The sequence below is a fragment of the Megascapheus bottae genome, chromosome X (assembly GCF_031878675.1).
Source record: "Megascapheus bottae isolate mThoBot1 chromosome X, mThoBot2.hap1, whole genome shotgun sequence".
In the NCBI taxonomy this organism is placed as follows: domain Eukaryota; kingdom Metazoa; phylum Chordata; class Mammalia; order Rodentia; family Geomyidae; genus Megascapheus; species Megascapheus bottae.
The window spans coordinates 70,873,945-70,893,984 of record NC_143547.1 but is presented as its reverse complement, the minus strand read 5'-3'; the positions used below and the strand labels follow the sequence as shown (position 1 = coordinate 70,893,984).

Sequence of the window (20,040 nt, the reverse complement as noted above, 5' to 3'; positions counted from 1 at the left end):
ATGTATAAAAATAACTAGTAAAAATTCATACTATCATGCATTGTTCTTTCTCTAGAGTATATTAGGAAAGGTGTAGTATTGGGCTTTATACTTGTTCATTCAGTGCCTCACCCATGTTAATGTGTTGGTCCTTGTAAGAAAAAAAACTGCATGAGAATTCATTTTCTTAAATATCAGGAGTATCTGAAATTCTGAAAGATAGGACTGCATTCATACTGCTTTGAGAATGGGCTCAGAACTCCATTTCATAACTCCTTGCTTTCTACTCTGCTATGCTTCTTCACTCTGGCAGTTGCTCTGCAATAGTAGAAACTGTATTTGTCAATAGTGTGGCTTTTATATACTGAACTTTTCAGTTTGAATGTCTTCTTGAATACTACATTGTAGGGTAAATTAATATTGGTAAATTTTATGTAAGTATTACTGGTGCTTTACCTCTTGGTTTCTTCTTAATGTCTTTGTAGCTTATCTAGGTACACAATTCTACAGGTTTGAAAGTCCTCTGTTCAGTGATTATTCCATAATTAAGCCAGGTAAATAATGGAGAAACCTCAGGACCCTCTGACCTTGAGAGTATACTCTCAAGATGAAGCAATCTTTTAGGAATAGAGCTGGTTTTTTTTTTTGGTTTTGTTTTCTGTTTTTTTCCAGGAATGCTAGGCAAGCACTCTACCACTAGGCCACACTTACAGCCAGAATTAAACTTTTAAAGAGTTAAATGATAATCTTATCGAAATCATCTGGAACGTAGTAGATATTCATAAGTAATAGTTGAGTCATTTTGAAGGAGAAATTTATAATTGAAATTTGTATTGAGAGTGTAAGTTATAGTCTAGCCTTAGTCTCAGTATATTGAGCTTAGTTAGCTCTACCCTTTCTCAGGTATACTTTTAAAACTCCTAGGCAGGGAGTTTGGCATAATGGTAGAGTGCTTGCCTAGCATGCACGAAGACCTAGGTTCAATTCCTCGGTACCACGTACATGGAAATGGCCGGAAATGGTGCTGTGGTTCAAGGGGTAGAGTTCTACCTTTGAGAAAGTCCAAGGACAATGCCCAGGCCCTGAGTTCAAGTTCTAGGATTGCCCAAGAAAAAAAAACTCCCATTGTATGTTTCAGTGGCATACAGTAAGTACTTTTTGTTACTACTGTACCTTGGTCTTCTGGACACTTACCATGTAATTGCATTTGAATCCTGAGTATTTCTTCTTTAATTCTTTAGTGATATGATATTTGTAATCCTAGAGGGATTACAAATGGTTATTTGTACACTTTTTTAGTGCAGTACTATAATGTATCCATTGGGTGGCATACTTCATCAATCTTTATTGGCTTGTTTGTATGAGTCTTTAGGAATATATCTAGAGTAAGATTTAGGCCTGGTAGAGGACAGGTCAAGATCTTTGACCATTTTTTATAAGTCTGATTTCTTGTTTCTTTTTCGTGGTGTTAAGGATTGAGCACATGTCATTGTGCTCATTGGGCAAACTACCACGGTGCTACATCCCCAGGTTGTAATTTTAATTTATTGAAAATAATATTCTTTAAAGAGAAAAAGGTACATGATAACCTGATGCTTCTTATACTGTTTATAAAAACTCAGTCAATGATATTTGTGTCATTTTAGCTTGGATATCAGAGACTCACACTTGTAATCCTAGTTATTCAAAAGACTGATCTAAAGGATCCCAGTTTGAAGCTAACCCGAGGAGAAAAGTCCAGGAGACTCCAACTCCAAAAAGACCAGATCTGAGGATTGTGGTTTAAAGCCAGCCCAGTCAGAAAAGTCCATGAGACTCATCTCCTGTTAACCACCAGAAAACAGGAAGTGGCACTGTGCTCAAAGTGGTAACATGCTCGCCTTGAGCTGAAGAGCTTAGGGACAGTGCCCAGGCACAAGAGTTCAATCCCCAGGACAAAAGAAAATGAGAGTTAAGAGGGCAAATAGGAAGAAAGACTTCATATGCAGTTGTGAGACTAAGATAATGATCTTTTAAAATGGTTTTTAAAAATGAGGGAAAAGAAAGAGTAGCAGAAGGGATAACTTTGATAAAAGAGTACATTATATATATGAATGGAAATACCACAATGAAGCCTCTTTGTGCAATTTATGTCCATTAATAAAAAAGAGAAAAGAGCCAGAAGCTGGTAACTTACACCTATACTCCTAGCTATTTAGAAGGATGAGATTGTTTGCAGATGGAGGTTTGAAGCCAGCCTGAGCAGGAAAGTCTGTGTGATTCTTATCTCCACTTAAACACCAAAAAGCCAGAAGTAGAGGTGTGGCTGAAGTAGTGGAATGCCAGTCTTGAGGGGATAAAGTCAAGCAAGAGCATGTGGCCTTGAGTTCAGAGTTCAGTCCCCGGGTGAAGAGAGGAGGAAGAGAGGGAGGGAAGGAGGGAAAGAGAGGCTGAGAGACACCCATAAAGAACCTCAGACAAGCTCTGGACCTTCCCACAGAAGCACAAATAGGCGGCACATATTTTATGAGAATAAGAGTTGGAAGTTTTCATGTGTATACCTCGGCTAACAGGACTGATAGAAAAAAAATTGCTTTTGGTCTCCAGATGCTGCAATTACTAGGGTCTCTGGGGATGACCTTTTGACCTGGGGAAGGCAGCCTCTTCACCCCCTGTGGTTCTGAATAGGCACTGGAAAGTGAGCTTATGCCTCTTTTCTTTCCTTGGGAGAGCTAATAGCACTTTGGGATCCACCTGACACTGGGCCTTTCATAAATGTTTTAGGCAAATTTTCATTTGCAGTCTCCAATACTGCAAAAATGAGAGGGGGAGTGAGGGAGGGAAGAAGAGAGAGGGGGAAGGAGAATAAGAAGGGGGAAGGAGAGAGTAGAAAGGAAAGAAATAGTTATCAAGAGAGTGCTACCAGTATAAAGTTATACATATACTTCAATGAAACAGCCAACAAATAAATCCTTACATTTGTGATCACTAGATTTTTTTTATTTCTTTTTTTGTCAGTCCTGGGCTTGGACTCAGGGCCTGAGCACTGTTCTTGGGTTCTTTTTCTCAAGCCTAGAGCTCTACCACTTGAGCCTCAGCACCTTGGGGGGCAGATGAGGATAGCTTTTATAGAAAGGCCCAGGAGAGCACTGTAGGCGTGATTTAGTATATTAGAGCACCTGCCTAGTAAGAACAGTGCCCTGAGTTCAAAACCCCAGTTCCACCGGAGGGGACAAAAGGCCCAGAAAAGCAGGTTTCTGGATGTACATGCTGGGTTATGACTTCAGGCAGAGATAGTAGCCTTGATCCAACCTATTCCTTGGTATTCTGATATTATTCTCCAGAGTTGTGTTCCTTCCTTACTGTCCAAATGTTCTTTCATTCCTGTGGTCAGCAAGGTCAGGAGAGGAGTGGGGTGACCTTGCCTGGAACTGTTGAACATTCTTGAATTCCATTACATGGGGAGTAGGGGATTCTGGGGGATGGAGGAATAAGAGAGTGAGGAAGAAAAAGGGAAAGAACTTTTTAAAATGTGTGTAATTAACCTAATACTTTACTGTAAGTTATCATAAGATAGTATGGCTCCCCCAAATTTCTTCTATTTCAAGGCTGTTGGGATGGAACAGTGGCTCAGCAGTAGAGCACCTGCTTCACAAGCATTCAAAGCCTACTAGCACTGAAAATCCTATATCAGTAGCAACATCATTTTGATGATTCTATACTCTGAGTATTTCAAGATGAATTTTAGGGTGAGGTGCTAGATTTATGCAAAAGAACCATCTGGTGATATTTTATTACAAGAGATGATATTGAATCTATACTTGAATTTGGGAATGCTACTGCCTTAATAATAACTCTTTTAGAGCTGATACCATGGCTTGGGAAGTAGAGTGCCAGCTAGCAAGGGTATGGCCCTGAGTTCAGTCAAGAATTGCTCATATTAAAAAAAAAACTTAAATCTTTTGATCCACCAATAAGAAATGTCTTTCCACTGCTGGGTACGGTTGCTCATGCCTGTAATCATAGCTACTCAGGAGGCTGAGATCTGAGGATCAAGATTCAAAGCTAGCCCGGGTACCTCAGAACGTGAGACTCCAATTAACTACTAGAAAACTGGAAGTGGGGCTGTGACTCAAGGATTAGGGTGGTAGCCTTGATCTGAAGAGCTCAGGAACAGAGCCCAGGTCCACAGTTCAAGACCCATGACCCACAAAAAAAAATCTTCCTATTTGTTTTCCATTTCATTCACAATATTTTGTAGTTTTCAGTATATAGGTCTTATTTGACCCATTTCTATTAAAATTATGTCTTAATGTTTTTCAAGTTAGGATTACAGAAGAAGAAAATAGGCAGGCATGTCTGTAATCCTAGCTGGGAAGAAGGCCGAGATATGAAGATTAGAGTTCAAACACAGCCCAGACAAACTAATCCAAGGGACTCTTAAATCCTAAGTGGTAGAGTGCCAGCCCTGAGCAAATGTGCTAAGGGACAGTACCCAGGCCTTGTTCAAGTCCCAGTACTAGCACCCAAAAACAAACAAAAAAAGTTGAAGGGGCCAGGAGTTTAGCTTAGTGGTAGAGTGCATGAATACCTGGTTTCGATTCCTTGGTATCACAGACATAGAAAAAAGCCAGGAATGGTGCTATGGCTCAAGTGGTAGAGTTCTAGCCTTGAGAAAAAAAAAAGTTCAGTAACTATAAATATCTTGATTCATTACTGAGCTAAAACTTCAGTTGTGAGCACATTCAAGTTTCTGTTTCTGTTACATGTTTACATTTATATCCTATTCTCTCCCTGTCTCTCTTCTGCACCGTCTCCTTTCTTTCTCTCCTTTCTTTCTTCCTTCATCCTTGAGTCCCTTCTTTCTTTATATATAGCCACCAATATTTTACCATGGAGGCTCTGGCTTGATGAGCTTACCTTATTTTTAATTACTTCCCAAAGACAGCCACCAATAACAAACACGATAGTATCCACTTTCTTAATATTTCACAATTGGGACTAAGTGTTAATACCTGAAGCCTTGAGGACATACTCAAACCATACCAACACCATAGCAACAAGGAATTACTAATACATGCTCCAAAATGGCTAAACCTTTTAAATAATTATGTTAAGTAAAATCCAGTTCCAAACAACAAGCAATAATACCAAGTTTGTAATCTCACCTATTCCAGAACATGATCACCTGGGCCCATTAGTTCAAGACACCCATCTCAGAAACAACAGGAACCCTAAAATATCTACATGTTTTATTCTGTTTTATAAAATATCTACAATTGGTTTCCATATTCAAGGTAGCAAAACTTGTCTTAATAGTTGCCTAGAGGTGGTTGGGGTATGGTGACTAATTGGGTAAGGGTTTATCTTTGGATAATGTAATCTTACTAAGCTTAGATTGTGGTAATAGTTATTTCACTCTGAGTATATTAAAGCTGGTGAGTTGCATATTTAAATGGGATAATTCACAACATTTACTTCCCAATAAAGATACTTAGAAATAAGTTATCTGGAAAGAGAGAGTACATGTGCACTGTAATGGAGTTGTGGTTTGGGGTCCTTAATTTTTTATTGTAATTAATAAAAGGGTTACATGATATTTGCCAGATAGAAGGTGCATTAATTCACATACATTGATACCCTTTCACATGTCTTGGTACCCATCACCCGCCCCCCCACCCACCACCCACCCCCCGTCTTGGTTTTCCCCCCTTCCCTATCAAATTTCAAATAACCAAATACCAATAAATTCAATATATCAGATTACAAAGTGAGATACTGCAACAATATGAGATATCCAAGAGACAGCAAAGGAGATGAAAGATAACATAGTACTTTAAGGACAACAATCATTCATTATATGGCTTTTGTTTCAGTATCCTGGAGGTCCTTTCAATTAGCTTCATACTATATGGCCTTATATATCAAGGTTTTGCTCTATTGCAGATCTCTGCTAGTAGAGCCCAAGGTTTCTACTGGTTATGACAAATGAGGGAAACCATTGAGCCTAAGTTCCTTTGAGTCTGGCTTACTTCACTTAATATGATTTTTTCTAAGTCTTTCCATTTCCTAACAAATGGGTCGATGTCATTCTTTCTGACCGCAGCATAGAATTCCATTGTGTACAAATACCACAACTTGTTGATCCACTCATCAACTGAGGGACATCTAGGTTGGTTCCATATCTCTGCTATGGTGAATAGTGCTGCAATGAACATTGTTGTGCTAGTGGATTTAGTATGCCCTTGTTTCTGGATGATTGGGTAAATGCCAAGTAGTGGAATTGCTGGGTCATAGGGGAGTTCTATGTTTAGCCTTTTGAGGAACTGCCACACTGCTTTCCATAGTGGTTGAACGAGTTTGCACTCCCACCAACAGTGTAGTAGTGATCCCTCCTGGCCACATCCCCTCCAGCACCTGTTATTATTCGTTTTCCTGATCCTGGCCATTCTAACTGGAGTGAGGTGGAATCTTAGAGTTGTTTTGATTTGCATTTCTTTTATGACCAGAGATGTTGAGCATTTCTTCATGTGTCTATAGGCCATTTTTGTTTCTTCTTCAGAGAAGACTCTCTTTAAGTCTTTGGCCCATTTTTTAATGGGATTGTTGTTACTTTGGAGATTAGTTTTGGAGTGATTCAATTTTTTGAGTTGTTGATATATTTTAGATATGAGGCCTTTGTCCGTTGTTTGGTTGGTGAAGATCTTCTCCCACTCTGTAGGCTTCCTGTTTAATTTACTAGCTATGTCTTTTGCCATACAAAAGCTCTGCAGCTTAATGCAGTCCCACTTATCCAGCCTTTCTCTTACTTGTTGTGATTCTTGGTCCTTATTAAGAAAGTTTTGACCTGTGCCAAGGAGGCCTAGTGTATCTCCTATTCCTTCTTGTAAAGTTTTCAGTGTGTCAGCTGTTACCTCCAGGTCTTTGATCCATTTGGAGTTAATTCTAGTGCAGGGTGACAAAGAAGCATCCAACTTTAGTTTTCTGCAGGTGCTTAACCAGTTCTGCCAGCACAACTTGTTGAAGAGGCTGTCTTTCTTCCATTCTATTTTTTTGGCTCCCTTGTCAAAGATTAGGTGGCCATAGGTCAGTGGTTTAATATCTGGGTCTTCAGTTCTATTCCATTGGTCTTCAGGCCTGTTATTGTGCCAGTACCAAGCTGTTTTGATAATTATAGCCCTGTAATAGAGTCTAAAGTTTGGAATTGAAATTCCTCCAGCCCTGTTCTTTCTGCTAAGAAGTGTTTTTACTATACAGGGTCTTTTATTATTCCATATGAAATTTTGGATTGCCTCTTCTATTTCTTTAAAGAATGCCATTGGGATATTGATGGGTATTGCGTTGAATTTGTAGATAGCCCTTGGTAAGATTGTCATTTTCACAATGTTGATTCTTCCAATCCAGGAGCATGGGAGGTTTTTCCATTTCCTTAGTTCTGCTTTAATTTCCTTTTTTAGCGTTTTAAAGTTTTCATCAAAGAGTTCCTGAGTTAAGCTAATTCCTAGGTACTTTATTTTCTTTGAGGCTATTGTGAAATTAAAAAAAAAAGAATCATGTCATCTGCAAAGAGGGATAGTTTTACTTCCTCTTTCCCTACTTGGTGGGGTCCTTAATTTTTTTATTGTAATTAGTAAAGGGGTTACATGATATTTGCCAGATAGAAGGTGCATTAATTCACATACATTGATACCCTTTCACATGTCTTGGTACCCATTACCCTCCCCGCCACACCCCCCACCTGTCTTGGTTTTCCCCCCTTCCCTATCAAATTTCAAATAACCAAATACAAATAAATTCAATATATCAGGTAACAAAGTGAGATACTGTAACAATATGAGATAACCAAGGGACAGCAAAGGAGATGAGAGACAACATAGTACATTAAGGACAACAATCATTCGTTATATGGCTTTTGTTTCAATATCCTGGAGGTCCTTTCAATTAGCTTTATAGTATATGGCCTTATGTATCAAGATTTTGCTCTATTGCAGATCTCTGCTAGTAGAGCCCAAGGTTTCTACTGATTATGACGAATGAGGGAAACCATTGAGCCTACTCGGTATTAAACCCTAGAAGTTGAACATGCTAGGCAAGAACTTTGCTTTGGTCCTTACTTTTGCCTATCATAGAGTATATTTTTTGCCAGTACTGGGGCTTGAACTCAGACTCTGTGCACTGTCCTTGTGCTTCTTTTGCTCAAATATAGCACTTTACCACCTGAACCATAGTGCCACTTCTGGCTTTTTCCGTTTGTATGGTATTGAGGAATCAAACCTAGGGTTTCATGCGTGCTAGGCAAGCACTCTACCACTAATCCACATTCCCAGACCCTATCATAGTGTCTTAAGCATAGGAGGAAACATGGATGGATCCATGAACAGCATATACTAAGTTTGACTGTAGTATTCGCTGTGCTGGTTAGTGAGATATTAAATGATTATATATTTGATATATAAACCCCTCAGAGAGCACTTTGAAAACTGAAAAATATGCTAGTGGTAGAGTGCTTGCCTAGCATGCTTGAAGCTCTGTGTTTGATTCCTTGGTACCACATACAAAGAAAAGGCTGGAAGTGGTACTGTGGCTCAGAGCTCTAGCCTTGAAAAAGCCCAAGGAAAGTGCCCAGGCCTTGAGTTCAAGTCCTGGGACTGCCAAAAAATACTTAGAAAATGACTCAGAAATACGTATAAAGTTACTATGGAGAAATAGAAGTAATAAGACGAAAAAAGAAAAAAGAAGAAAATGAGAAGAAACTTTGTAGTTTTAGCCAAGTTCCTAGTTAGAGGATTGAAGTTCAAAGCCAGCCACAGTAGGAAAGTCCATGAGACTCTTATCTATATTTAACTATCCTAGAAAAGGAAAAAGTGGAGCTGTGACTCAAGTGGTAGAGCATTAGCCTTGCACACAAAAGCTCAGGAACAGCACCCAGGCCCTGAGTTCAAACCCCAGACCGTCATACATACACATAAACACACACAAAAAGTCCCTAACAAATTAATCTTTACTAAATCAAAGAATACAGGTATGATATGAGAGTATACTCCTAGAGGGAAAGACCAGACTAGCCAGATATGTGTGTATGTGTGTGTGTGTGTTTGTATGTGTGTGTGTGTGTATGTGTGTATGTGCGCGCGCGCCTGTGTATGTAGAGGAAAAGAGAGAGAGAGAGAGAGAGAGACGGGTCCAATGAGTAAAATTCACTTATTTCTCATATACATAAAGGTTTTAGATTGACACTAATGAGTTTTGTTGCCTTAATTAAGCTCCTCAAGGAGCATATACTTTCATATTTTAGTAAGATAACCTAGGATTCACATACCTAAATATACACACGGTACTGAGGAATTGGCTTAGTGGTAGAACACTTGCCTAGCACATATAAGGCACTGAGTTCTATCCCCAGCCCCATTAGAAGAGAACATATACATAACAGATTGACAAAGATATGTAGTCTAAGAATGTTCTTTTTTTGCAAGTAAGTGGTTTCTTTTATTATTTTTTTCATATATTTTTATTGTAATTAATGGAAGGGTTACATTATATTCACCAGATAGAAGGTGCATTACTTCACAAACATTGATACCCTTTCTCATGGCTTGGTCCCCATTTCCCCCACCCCAAGAATGTTCTTACATGTGATATAGGAGTTCAGTTCATGCTGTGTTAAGAGAAATTCATTTTAATTAAGAGGAGCAGCACAAATAGGCATGGGGAGTTCAGTTTGGCTGGCATTTCTGAAATGAGTAATAGAAGATAAAGTTAAGGCCAGATTACCTCCCAGCTCTGCTGCCTACTAGCCATCTTTCTGATCACCAATAGTTATTGGGAGAATAAGCACTAATCATATATCTGAGGTTTTATGTTGTGAACAACAAAGGTTTCGAATAAGAAATAGTGTAATCTCCAATTGTGCTTTAGTAAGATTAATTTTTCCATAGATGATCCAGAGAGGATAGTAGAGATCAGAGGGATAGAATTAGTGTTGACAGTCTATAGATCACTGTATAAAACTATAAAAATTACAGTGTGCTGGTGGTAACATGACTAAAAACACAGGAGAAGAAACAGGACTGAAGGTACAAACAAAAAGTCACTTTTATACATACTAAGTTTTGAGATCACATTGGGACGTCCAGGCAGAAATGTGTGATAGGCACATTGAAAATATAATACTAGAGGTCAGGGCTTAGGAGAATGTTTTTGCCAGAGACAATAGCCAAGAAGTTGTTTGGGGTTACCAAAAAGAAGAAATATAGTCCAGAAAAGAGGCAGTTAAGGACAGAACCCTTGAGAGTTGGGAAAATGAAGATAAGGCAGGCCAAATTACTTTAATTGCCTTTCATAAAACTTTGTTGTTACTATATTATGTGCCCATGCATGTGCGCGCACACACACACAACTTTCCTTCATTCCTGCCAACTGATTAACTGTCTTCCTTAGTAGCACAGATTAATGGTCCATCTGTAGAGCCCTTTGCACGATTTTAAAGATTTGTTGGTGGTGTGTGAGTGTGTGTGCACTGGTCCTATGACTTGAACTCAGGACCTGCGCACAATCCCTGAGCATTTTTACTCAAGGCTAGCTCTATCATTTTGAGCTCCCCTTCCAGCGCTGTGATGATTAATCGGAGGGAAGAGTATCCCGAACTTTCCTGCCTGGGTTAGAGTGAAGATATGATCCTCAGATCTCAGCCTCCTTAGTAGCTAGGATTACAACCATGAACCACTGGTGTCCAGTCATTTGTTCTTATATGATCCATAAATCCGTTTGCTTTTCCTCTAAGACTGACACAACAAAATCTGTTGAGGTAGCAGGCCAGTTTTATATCTGAAGAACATGAACAGCTGAGATTTGAGTGGTCTTATACGTGTTTTAAGAAATTGCCAAGAGATATGGGCAACCTTGAGGTACTATAAAGTAGATACTAAATAGTATGATTTATTTCTCATTGAAAGTGTGAAAGTTAGTATTGATCTTGAGATGTTTTGGTTGGTTTATCCAGAGAGATGGCAGAATAGTTAAAAAGACAACACTTGGATTTCCATATTACTATATGTTATAAAATAGCCTGTGGATTTCACTGGTATCTTCTTTAAGCTTAGTGTATAGAGCAGTCAGAAATGGAAGGTAACTGAGGTCTTCATCCTGGGCTTCTGAAAAAAAGAGTAGGTGCAGCTTTGTGCCTCACCTAGGGGAATTCTTTGTCCCAATGGGGAAATAAATTGGCCTATTCACTTTGTTTCTGACTACGACCTTGTGTTTTAATTAACTTTTACAAGTCAATAATAGGCAATAGCCATAATCCAGTTAGCTGGCAAAGGAATTGTATGGTGTTCTACTGCAATATAAAAAGGTACATAAGTCTTTGATACTACATGGTTTTGTCACACTTTAAAATTAACAAGCTGGCTTTCTTCTCTGCACACACTAGTAGGCTTTTTATGACTTTGCTGTAGGTTTTGTTTGTCTATTTTTTTCTTTGTCTTCTTTTATTGCATTTAGGAAACTTTTAAGTCAGGATGGTTCCATGTTCATTTCTAGACTTTTTACCAAAATCATCCAATTCCTGTTTTATTCAGATGTTTCTGACTGTTCAGACCTTTCAAATTTACCTCTGTCCTAACACTAATTGCATATTCAGCCAGTTGTATGAATAAAAAGGGTTGAGACTTAGTGGGTGAAGTTATTAGGTTAATCTATTTGTTACTCCAACAAAACACAAGATGCTGGGTAATTTTATAATGAGATTTATTTAACTCGGTTCTGGATGTTCAAGGGTAGAGCACCACTATTAGTTTTGATCTAAGGAAAGCCTTATGGTGAATATACATATAATAGTCAGGAATGACGTGTTTGAGGGGAGGAAATCACATTGCCATGTGAGAAGCATAGGGTGCAGCATGAGAATCAGCATCCCTTTTATGTCATATTGTTCTTGCAGGAACTCAGCATCCCATGAGAACTGCTTTAATCCCTTTTGAGGACAGCACCATCAGTGATCTAACAACCTCTCACTAGGGTTAATCTCTAAGAGGTTCCATACTACTAACATTGCCATACTAGGGTTAAGGTTCCAAACACGAACCCTTAGGGGACCAACCCCAGCTAAACCGTAGCAATGACATCCCTAACCTGAACTAATCTGTAACATTTAGAGTCAGTACTGAAAAGTGAAGCATTGTGAGAATCAGCTGCATAGCATAAGAACATACTCACCTTGTATTATGACAACTAACAATTACATTTCTTCCTTTTACAGTAAGTACAAATGGAACCCAGGTGAAGAACCTGTGGAGAAACGAAGAAGGCTCCAAAATGAGATGGCATTATGGCCTCTCGATTATTCTTTGCATGGTTCTTACAGGAGAGCAGAGGCAGCTGCTGGCTACCCAGAAGGGGAAAACAGCCATGAGAAATGCAGCTCCGAAAGAAGTACACCACCATACCTTTTCCCAGAATACCCTGAAGTAAACAAGAATACCAGTCAGAGCAGGGAAGCTTCAGTTGGGTATCCAGGGTCCCAATACCAACAGCCAGGGTCCGGGATCCCTGAAGAGTTAGAGGTTCAAATGCCAAGATTGGTAGCAGAAGAATCAAACAGAAGCAGCGTGAACATAAACAAAGAAGACGTGAAGAAGGGACCTTTTGTAGCTGTTGTTGGTGTTGCAAAAGGACTTCAAGATTCAGGAGCTCCCATTCAGCTTGTCCCTTTTAATAGAGGGGAGTTGCCTGAGAAAAGAAAAGTAGCAGAATCCTGGAATATAGCACCCTGTGCTGCTGCTGCTGTCCCTGCCACAGCTGTCAGGGAGAAAGGAAGAAGCTATGAGGAGAGTGGAGGGCGAAATGTACCAAAGATAAAGAACCAGAGAGAGCTTGAAGAATTGAAGAGAACCACAGAAAAACTGGAACGTGTTTTGGCTGAAAGGGATTTGTTCCAGCAAAAGGTATGATCAACATTTTAATACTACAAATAAGAGATCATTGTAACCAAGAGGCTGGGGTGTTGGTGCACTGAGGATTTTATGCTCTGAAATTTTAAAGCAAAAATATGCCACTGATCTGGGCACTAGTGGCTAAACCTAGCCACTCCAGAGGCTGAGATTTGAGGATTACAAGTCAAAGCCAGTCCAGGCAGGAAACCCCACTAGATTCTTATCTCTAATTAACCAACCAAAAAGCTGGAAGTGGGGGTGTAGCTCTAGTGGTAGAGTGTTATCGTTGAGCACAAAAGCTCAAGGATAATGCCTAGGCCCTGAGTTCAAGCCCCATAACTATCACAAAAAAAATACTGAACCATTCTGTGGTATATCTCAGACTGAGTGAACTTTAATGGGCTTCCCTCTCATTTTCAGGTTGATGGAACCACAGTGTAGATAGAGTAGAGACATTTTGGGGAAGTCTCAAACTTGCAGTAATATATAGGCTGATTGAATTTCTGTTTCTTGGACCAAAGGTGGAGGCACTGGAACAGGAAAAGAATCACTGGCATTCTGAATACAAGAAAGTTCAAAGTGAACTGGTAAACTATAATACCCAGGAGACGGAAGGCTTGTATTGGAGCAAGAAACACATGGGCTATCGCCAAGCAGAACTCCAGATTCTGAAAGCTGAGCTGGAAAGAACCAAAGAGGAAAAGCAAGAATTAAAGGAGAAACTGAAGGAGACAGAGACACACTTGGAAGTACTACAGAAGGCTCAGGTCTCCTACCGGACCCCAGAGGGAGATGACCTAGAAAGGTTAATTACTAAGGTTTAGTTATAAGCTCGTAAGTGCTCATGGGTAGCTTCCCATTGGACCCCCAGTTACTGGTTGTAGGTAAAGGAAGAAGCCCTAATTCAAAGACCACCAAGGATTGAATAATAACTGCTCGGGAAGCTGCCAGTCATTCTCCCTGTGCTCGGCAGCAATGTACTTTTCTTCTTTCTTTCTAGCTAGTGCAAACATTTTAACTGTTGAGAAATGTTAGGCCCATTTTGAAGGGACTTCATTTTATTCTGTTGACTAATGACTTCATGTCATCTCTTCTGCTCCTCACTCCATTATACAGGGCTTTGGCAAAGCTTACGCGGCTGCGTGTCCACGTCAGCTGTCTCCTTACTTCTGTCCTCCCTCACTTGGAGCTTCGTGAGATCGGGTATGACTCAGAGCAAGTGGATGGGATCCTGTACACGGTGCTGGAGGCAAATCACATACTGGACTGAGCACCACACTATATACACCCTCCTCTAGCCTTGTCTTTTCAGCCTGTATACTACTATAACTATTCTGTTCTCCCTACTCTTCCATTCTCCACCTCCTCTCTCCTTTCCTTCTTTCCACTAGTGTCCTCCCTCTCACTTTTACGCCTTATATAGAGAGTCTCTGAATAAGTCTTGGCTCTTAATTCATCTGCTTTTCAGTCTTATTTTTGTGTGGAGGAAGATGACAGTTAAATAGTTTCTCAGGAGTCCAGAAATAGAAAGGCAATCGTCACCAAATTAGGTGACCAGAAAGCTTTAATTTTCATGGCCTGGATACTTGGCCTATTTCATATCCTTTCCAAAATGGTTTATGCTCATTTAGGTGAAATCAGTCAGCCAATACAGCATTCAATGTACCTGATCTTTTGGAATAAGCTAAGAAGTATAACTCATGGTTTCAGCCCGCCAAAGTTCTGAAAGTCTAGTTGGAAACACAAGACGCATCAAGTTAACTATCCACAGAGTTGCATGGGATGCCCAAGTGGGTTGTAGAAACATGGCAGAGAAGATCTGGAGGAGGAAGTGGAAGTTCAAGGAAAGCATCACACCAGACTTGGGACCGAAACTAAAGTTTAAAGAATAAGCATACCGCGCTGTTAATGATGGATGTTTTTTAGGTGCTAGGAGTATGGTTGATGGTTTTTTTCTTGTTCCTGTCTTCTTGCCTTTTTCAAATTTTCTATAACACACTTGTTATTCTTCTTATGTTGGCAAAAATAAAAGTTTTTAAAAAGAACTAGGAGGATTGGCTTTGAATTGAGACTGTGTGAAATTATAAAGTAATGTCATAATTTATGTGAAGCTTAGCATTGTCTCTAGAAGAATAACATAAGCAAAAGTGCAGAGAAATCCAGAATGTGATCAATGTGTTTTATAAAGGAGGAGTGGTTAATAATGTAAACAGAAGTAAGGTTAATTCATGATCTACCTACCAACCCACTGTAGGATCTGTATTTAACGAGAAGTCTTAAAAACCAATATTTAAGACTTAAAAATTTTAAAGACATGCCACTACATTGTGAAATTTCAGATATTGGTAAAAGTATTTTAGAGCAGGGAGATCTATCTTCCGACCCTTGGAATATACTTACTTTTCAGGCTCTCCTGAGGATTCCAAATAGTAAAACTTACTCTTGTAAAAGATGTTTTAGTTTATGATTTTATTATGTTTATATAGCACCTGTTCTTCGAAGAGATAAGGCAGTCCTCCAGGGATATTGAATAGTACACACACAAAAAACATATCAGTCATGACTACTAGGAAGTGAGAGTATCCAAATAAATGGAGGGTGACCACCAGTGCTAGTCCACAGAAAACACTTTGCCTAGTCATTCTGGTTTCCTCTGACAATTTACTTCACCAGATTTTTCCAAACAGATTTTTTACCTCCTTTCAAAGGAAGCCTAGCATGGGTGTTCCAGAGTGGCTGCAGAGAAGCTAAGGAGAAGCTGCTAGGCAGCCTTCACATTCTAGATACCTAAGTAAGCATCATTGCCTCATGTTAGCCGTTTAGAGCAGGCTCCTTGTTTGTCTACATGAAACTATTACTGGAGGAAGGGGACCATGTTTGGTGATGCTTGTTCACCAGGGGAAAACTAGGAGGGGTGAGAACTGCACACACGTGAATACTGTGAATGGGAGTCTGGTGAGGGGAAGAGTTCAGAACACGGAGAGTTCAGCTTGTGTGAGTGAGTGTTCGGTGAGTGAAGGGTCAGGCAGTGTGACTTTACAAGGAAAAGGATGGAAAATTTTACCCAGATTTAAACTACTGTCACTGTCCTGATGGTCCATGGTTTTGACCCCACACTACTTTTTCCAGCAACATTGATCTATGTGAGTCTCAATACCAGACCTGTCACTTTGTTACCGATTTACTGTGGAACCATTCTACCATGAGGTTCTTTTTAATGTGTTAAATACCACCGTGGGAAAACTAAGGTGTTTCCCAGCCTTTCCAGATAACTTAGTATGGAGGCAAAGACATTGAGAAGAAAACTTAGGTACCTCCTCTAGGATTTTCACTTAATGTTATCATAATGCTTATAAATGCTAAACAATATTTAGATCCTTTTATGCTTCATGCCTTATAGCTAAAATAGATTATTTTCTTGTTCTTTTTTGTAGCACTAGGGCTTAAATTCAAAGCTATTTGCTAGCTAATCAAATGCTCTACCACTTGCCATGACCACAATCCTCCTACCTATATTTCTTGAATTGCTGGAATTATAGGCATGAACCTACCATGCCTGACTTGTGTAATTTAGATGTGTGGTGTCTTGCTAAGTTTTGGCCTAGGGTTGCCTTAACCCCAGTCTTTAACTCGCAAGTAGTTGGGATTACAGATGTGCATCAGTACACCTGGCTCTGAAATAGGTTCTTTATTTTCCTCATTGGTCCTGGGACATGAACTCAGGTCCTGGACATTGTTCTGAGCTTTTATGTACAAGGGTAGTACTCTACCACCTTGAGCCACAGTGCCACTGCCCATTTTCTGGTGATCAGTTGAAGATAAGAGTCTCACCGACTTTCCTTCCCAGTCTGGTTTTGAAACACAATCCTCAGATCTCAACCTCTTGGGTTGTGAGGATTATAGGTGTGACCCTCTAGCATCTAGCCTGAATAGATTTTTTGCCAGTCCCAGGCTTGAACTCAGGGCCTGAGCGTAGTCATTGGGCTTTTTCAAAGTTAGAGCTCTACCACTTGAGCCACAGTTTTTCTGGCTTTTTCCTGGGTATGTGATGTGGTACAGAAGAATTGAACCCAAGTCTTCATGCATGCTAGGCAAGGCCAAACTCTTGGCCCCTAAAATAGATTCTTTTTTTTTTTTGCCAGTCCTGGGCTAGAGCTCAGGGCCTGAGCACTGTCCTTGGACTTTCTCAAGGAGAGAGCTCTACCACTTGAGCCTCAGCACCACTCCTGGTTTTTATTCTATGTATGTGGTACCGAGGAATCAAACCCTGGGTCTTAGTGCATGCTAAGCAAGCACTCTACTACTAGGCCAAATTCCTAGCCTACCTGAAATAGATTCTTAACTGGCCTCCTTTACATACTATTCCTATACCTGAGTCCACCATACTCAATATCACTAAATGACTTAACTTGAACAGGCCCTATCATAACCCAAAGTTTTGTTAGTAACTGGATACCTCTGGTGGCTCAGATCCCAGCTATGCAGGAATTGAAATTTGGAGGATCATGGTTCAAGGCCAGCTTTCACAGAAAAATTTGCTAGTGTCCATCTTCAAAATGACCAACTGAAACCAAAGGCTGGAGGCATGTTTCAAAAGCTGGAGTACCAGCTAAGCCAGCAAGAGGCCCAGAGTTACCCCAGACCTGCTTCCCATGAAAAAAACATCCTTCATAGTGCTCACAGTTGCTCACTAAATAAAATATGGACTACAACTTCCTTAGCATGGTACTCAACACTTGTAATCTTGTTTCAACCAGCCAGTATAGATTGATTTTTCCAACATTTCCAACATTTTCATATAAAATGGAACTCTCAGTTTCTCAGTGTACATTTTCTATCCCATTCCCTATTGCTTCATCATGTTAATGTTGGTTCAAATTCAACTTCTCTCCCCACAAATTCCTTTGGTTCCCCCAGGTTAAGGATAATAGTTTTCTTTGAACAATTGAATTTTATGTCATCTAAAAGGCTTTTTATTAAAACTTCTTGATCCAGTCTTCCCTATCAGAATGCTCTAGATACAGGTATTTAACTGTCTACTTGGCATCAATACATCTCTCTGGCCTTACAAGTAAATCGTGTTGAAAAAATAAACAGTAAAATATGCCAGGACTGTTCTTCCTCCACAGTTGTTCTTATCTTTGAAAATGGAACCTCATCCTACTTAGTTGCTTAAGCTAGAAACATGGAGACTCATCCTTAATGGTTCTCTTCTGTTATCCCCCACATGAATTCTGTCAATAGGCTTGTCACTCCTTTTTCTAAAGTATCTTGACTACTTTTACCACTACTAGTTGCAGCTAGGCTGCCATCCATCATCTCTCAAGATAATACTGCCCTGTTGTTCTCTCCATGATTGTCTTATCACCAATGATTTGATTCCTTCAAAAAATACATGCCAAATTGACTCTCCAGCTTACAGCCAATAAATGAATTCTTGCATACAGAGTAAGCTCTAAACCCCTTCTAATTTCCAAAAGCCCCAGCCTACTTCCTGTATAGCAACTTTTCATTATTTACCATCTATCTCTTGGATCACCTGGATTCCTACAGAAACATGTTAGCCTTTCACTTATGTTGGAGCCTTACTGTGTCTTCTAGAATATTCTTACCCATACTGCTTATTCTCCTTGAATTCTGGGTCTCCAGTCTTAGTGTCTAGCTTGTCCCCATCTTTTCTCATACAGAGCTTCCCTTTTTCCTCAAACCTATTAACCTCTCACTGTTTTCTGTTCCTTGCCAATTGATGACACTTCTCACAATTTATGACATACCAAGTTGCTTGCTTTCACTGTCTGAAATATTTATTGGGTACCTACTCTGTGCAGTGTGATACTCAGTGAGGACCATAACTCACATAGCCCTCCTTATGTAGTAAGTTTCATAAGGGAATGGTCCATGCCTCTTTTTTCCCCCTGCATTGTACCATAGTTGCTTGTTGTCCCTGAAATAGAGTTAAGTGCTCAATAAAATATGTTAATGATTGATTTAGTGATGGGAATTATGTTTCATTTCTCCATCTCAGTAATCAGTTAAGAGTTGGATAAATACAGTACAAGGGAGGTATCTTACAATCCTGGGCCTTAAACTCTGAAAATGAAATTCTGCATAAATGCTTCAGGTTGTGGGAGTGGTGGGACACTGTCAGTGAGTGGCAAGGTTTCTCTTTTGCTAATTTTTCACATAAGATTTAGTTGTCAAACACACAAAGGAATATGAATGTTGTTCACATAGTCATTCCACATTTAAAAAAAAGGCCTCCATAGCATGTAAATTTTAAATGCTGAGTACTACAAAATATAACCTGGAGAAGTGTATAGATACAAGATCTTGAGAATAACAACTAAAGCTAGAGGGAAAAGATACTTTTCCATAAGTGATGCTGCTTTGTTTCAATTGAGGAAAGAAGAGAGATCTTCAAGGGATGGACAGAACAAAGCTCAAAGAACCAAGTTCCTGGCACAAATATGGAGGTCAGTACATCCTTGTCAGATAAACAAGTAGCACCTGAAGAGGACTAGACCCAGAGTACTTGTGGCACCAGGGGGCAGGTAGGTTTCCATTCCCATGGTCAGTAATTTCAAATTATTTGCTCTGTTTAAAAATCAGAGGCCTGATTGTCAGATTTTGAATTCCCAAATGCAGTTTCCAGATAAAACTGTCTTTCAGAATCCTTTCTGTGAATAAAACCTTTCTGTAGAACTGCATTAGGAGTGACACATAAAGGTCTGTTCTGGATTACTGAGTGTAAGCTCAGGCAAAGCCAAGTGTGATTTCTTGCCCAAAGATGACGTACTTTATGACAAGGACTTACCTAACTCATATCAGGAATCATACTTTGTGAACCAAAAGTCAAGACTCATGTTTGAATGATAAACTACATAACTAAAAGAACTGACTCAGTCTTCATCATTTGCAAGTTTTAGTCATTAAGGTATGTAAAGCATTTCTCTATTTTTTAGTATCGGGGACTGAACCCGGGGCTTTGTGCCCTCTAAACTCACATGCTATCATTAAGCTATACCTTTAGCCTAAATTTTATTGTTATTACAAAGGTGATGTAGAGGAGTTATAGTTACATAAGTTATGTAAAGAATAAAAAATAAGTTTTTGGACAGTATCACCCCTTTCCTCACTCTCTCCCAGTTTG

The 20,040-nt window shown here is 39.6% G+C and overlaps 1 protein-coding gene across 3 annotated transcripts in view; it reads left to right on the top strand.

Moving 5' to 3' along the window:
- Positions 1-14,935, top strand: part of Morc4 (MORC family CW-type zinc finger 4) — a 52,777-nt gene extending 37,842 nt beyond the window's left edge. For 2 of the 3 annotated variants that reach the window (XM_090327121.1, XM_090327123.1), the window contains 3 exons: positions 12,218-12,902; positions 13,412-13,695; positions 14,007-14,935. In XM_090327121.1, coding sequence (XP_090183247.1) covers positions 12,218-12,902; positions 13,412-13,695; positions 14,007-14,160 — 1,123 coding nt within the window. In that variant the 3' untranslated portion in view covers positions 14,161-14,935. The remainder of the gene's footprint in view (positions 1-12,217; positions 12,903-13,411; positions 13,696-14,006) is intronic. The other variant, XM_090327122.1, reaches the window with a different exon arrangement.
- The last annotated feature ends 5,105 nt before the right edge of the window (positions 14,936-20,040 follow it).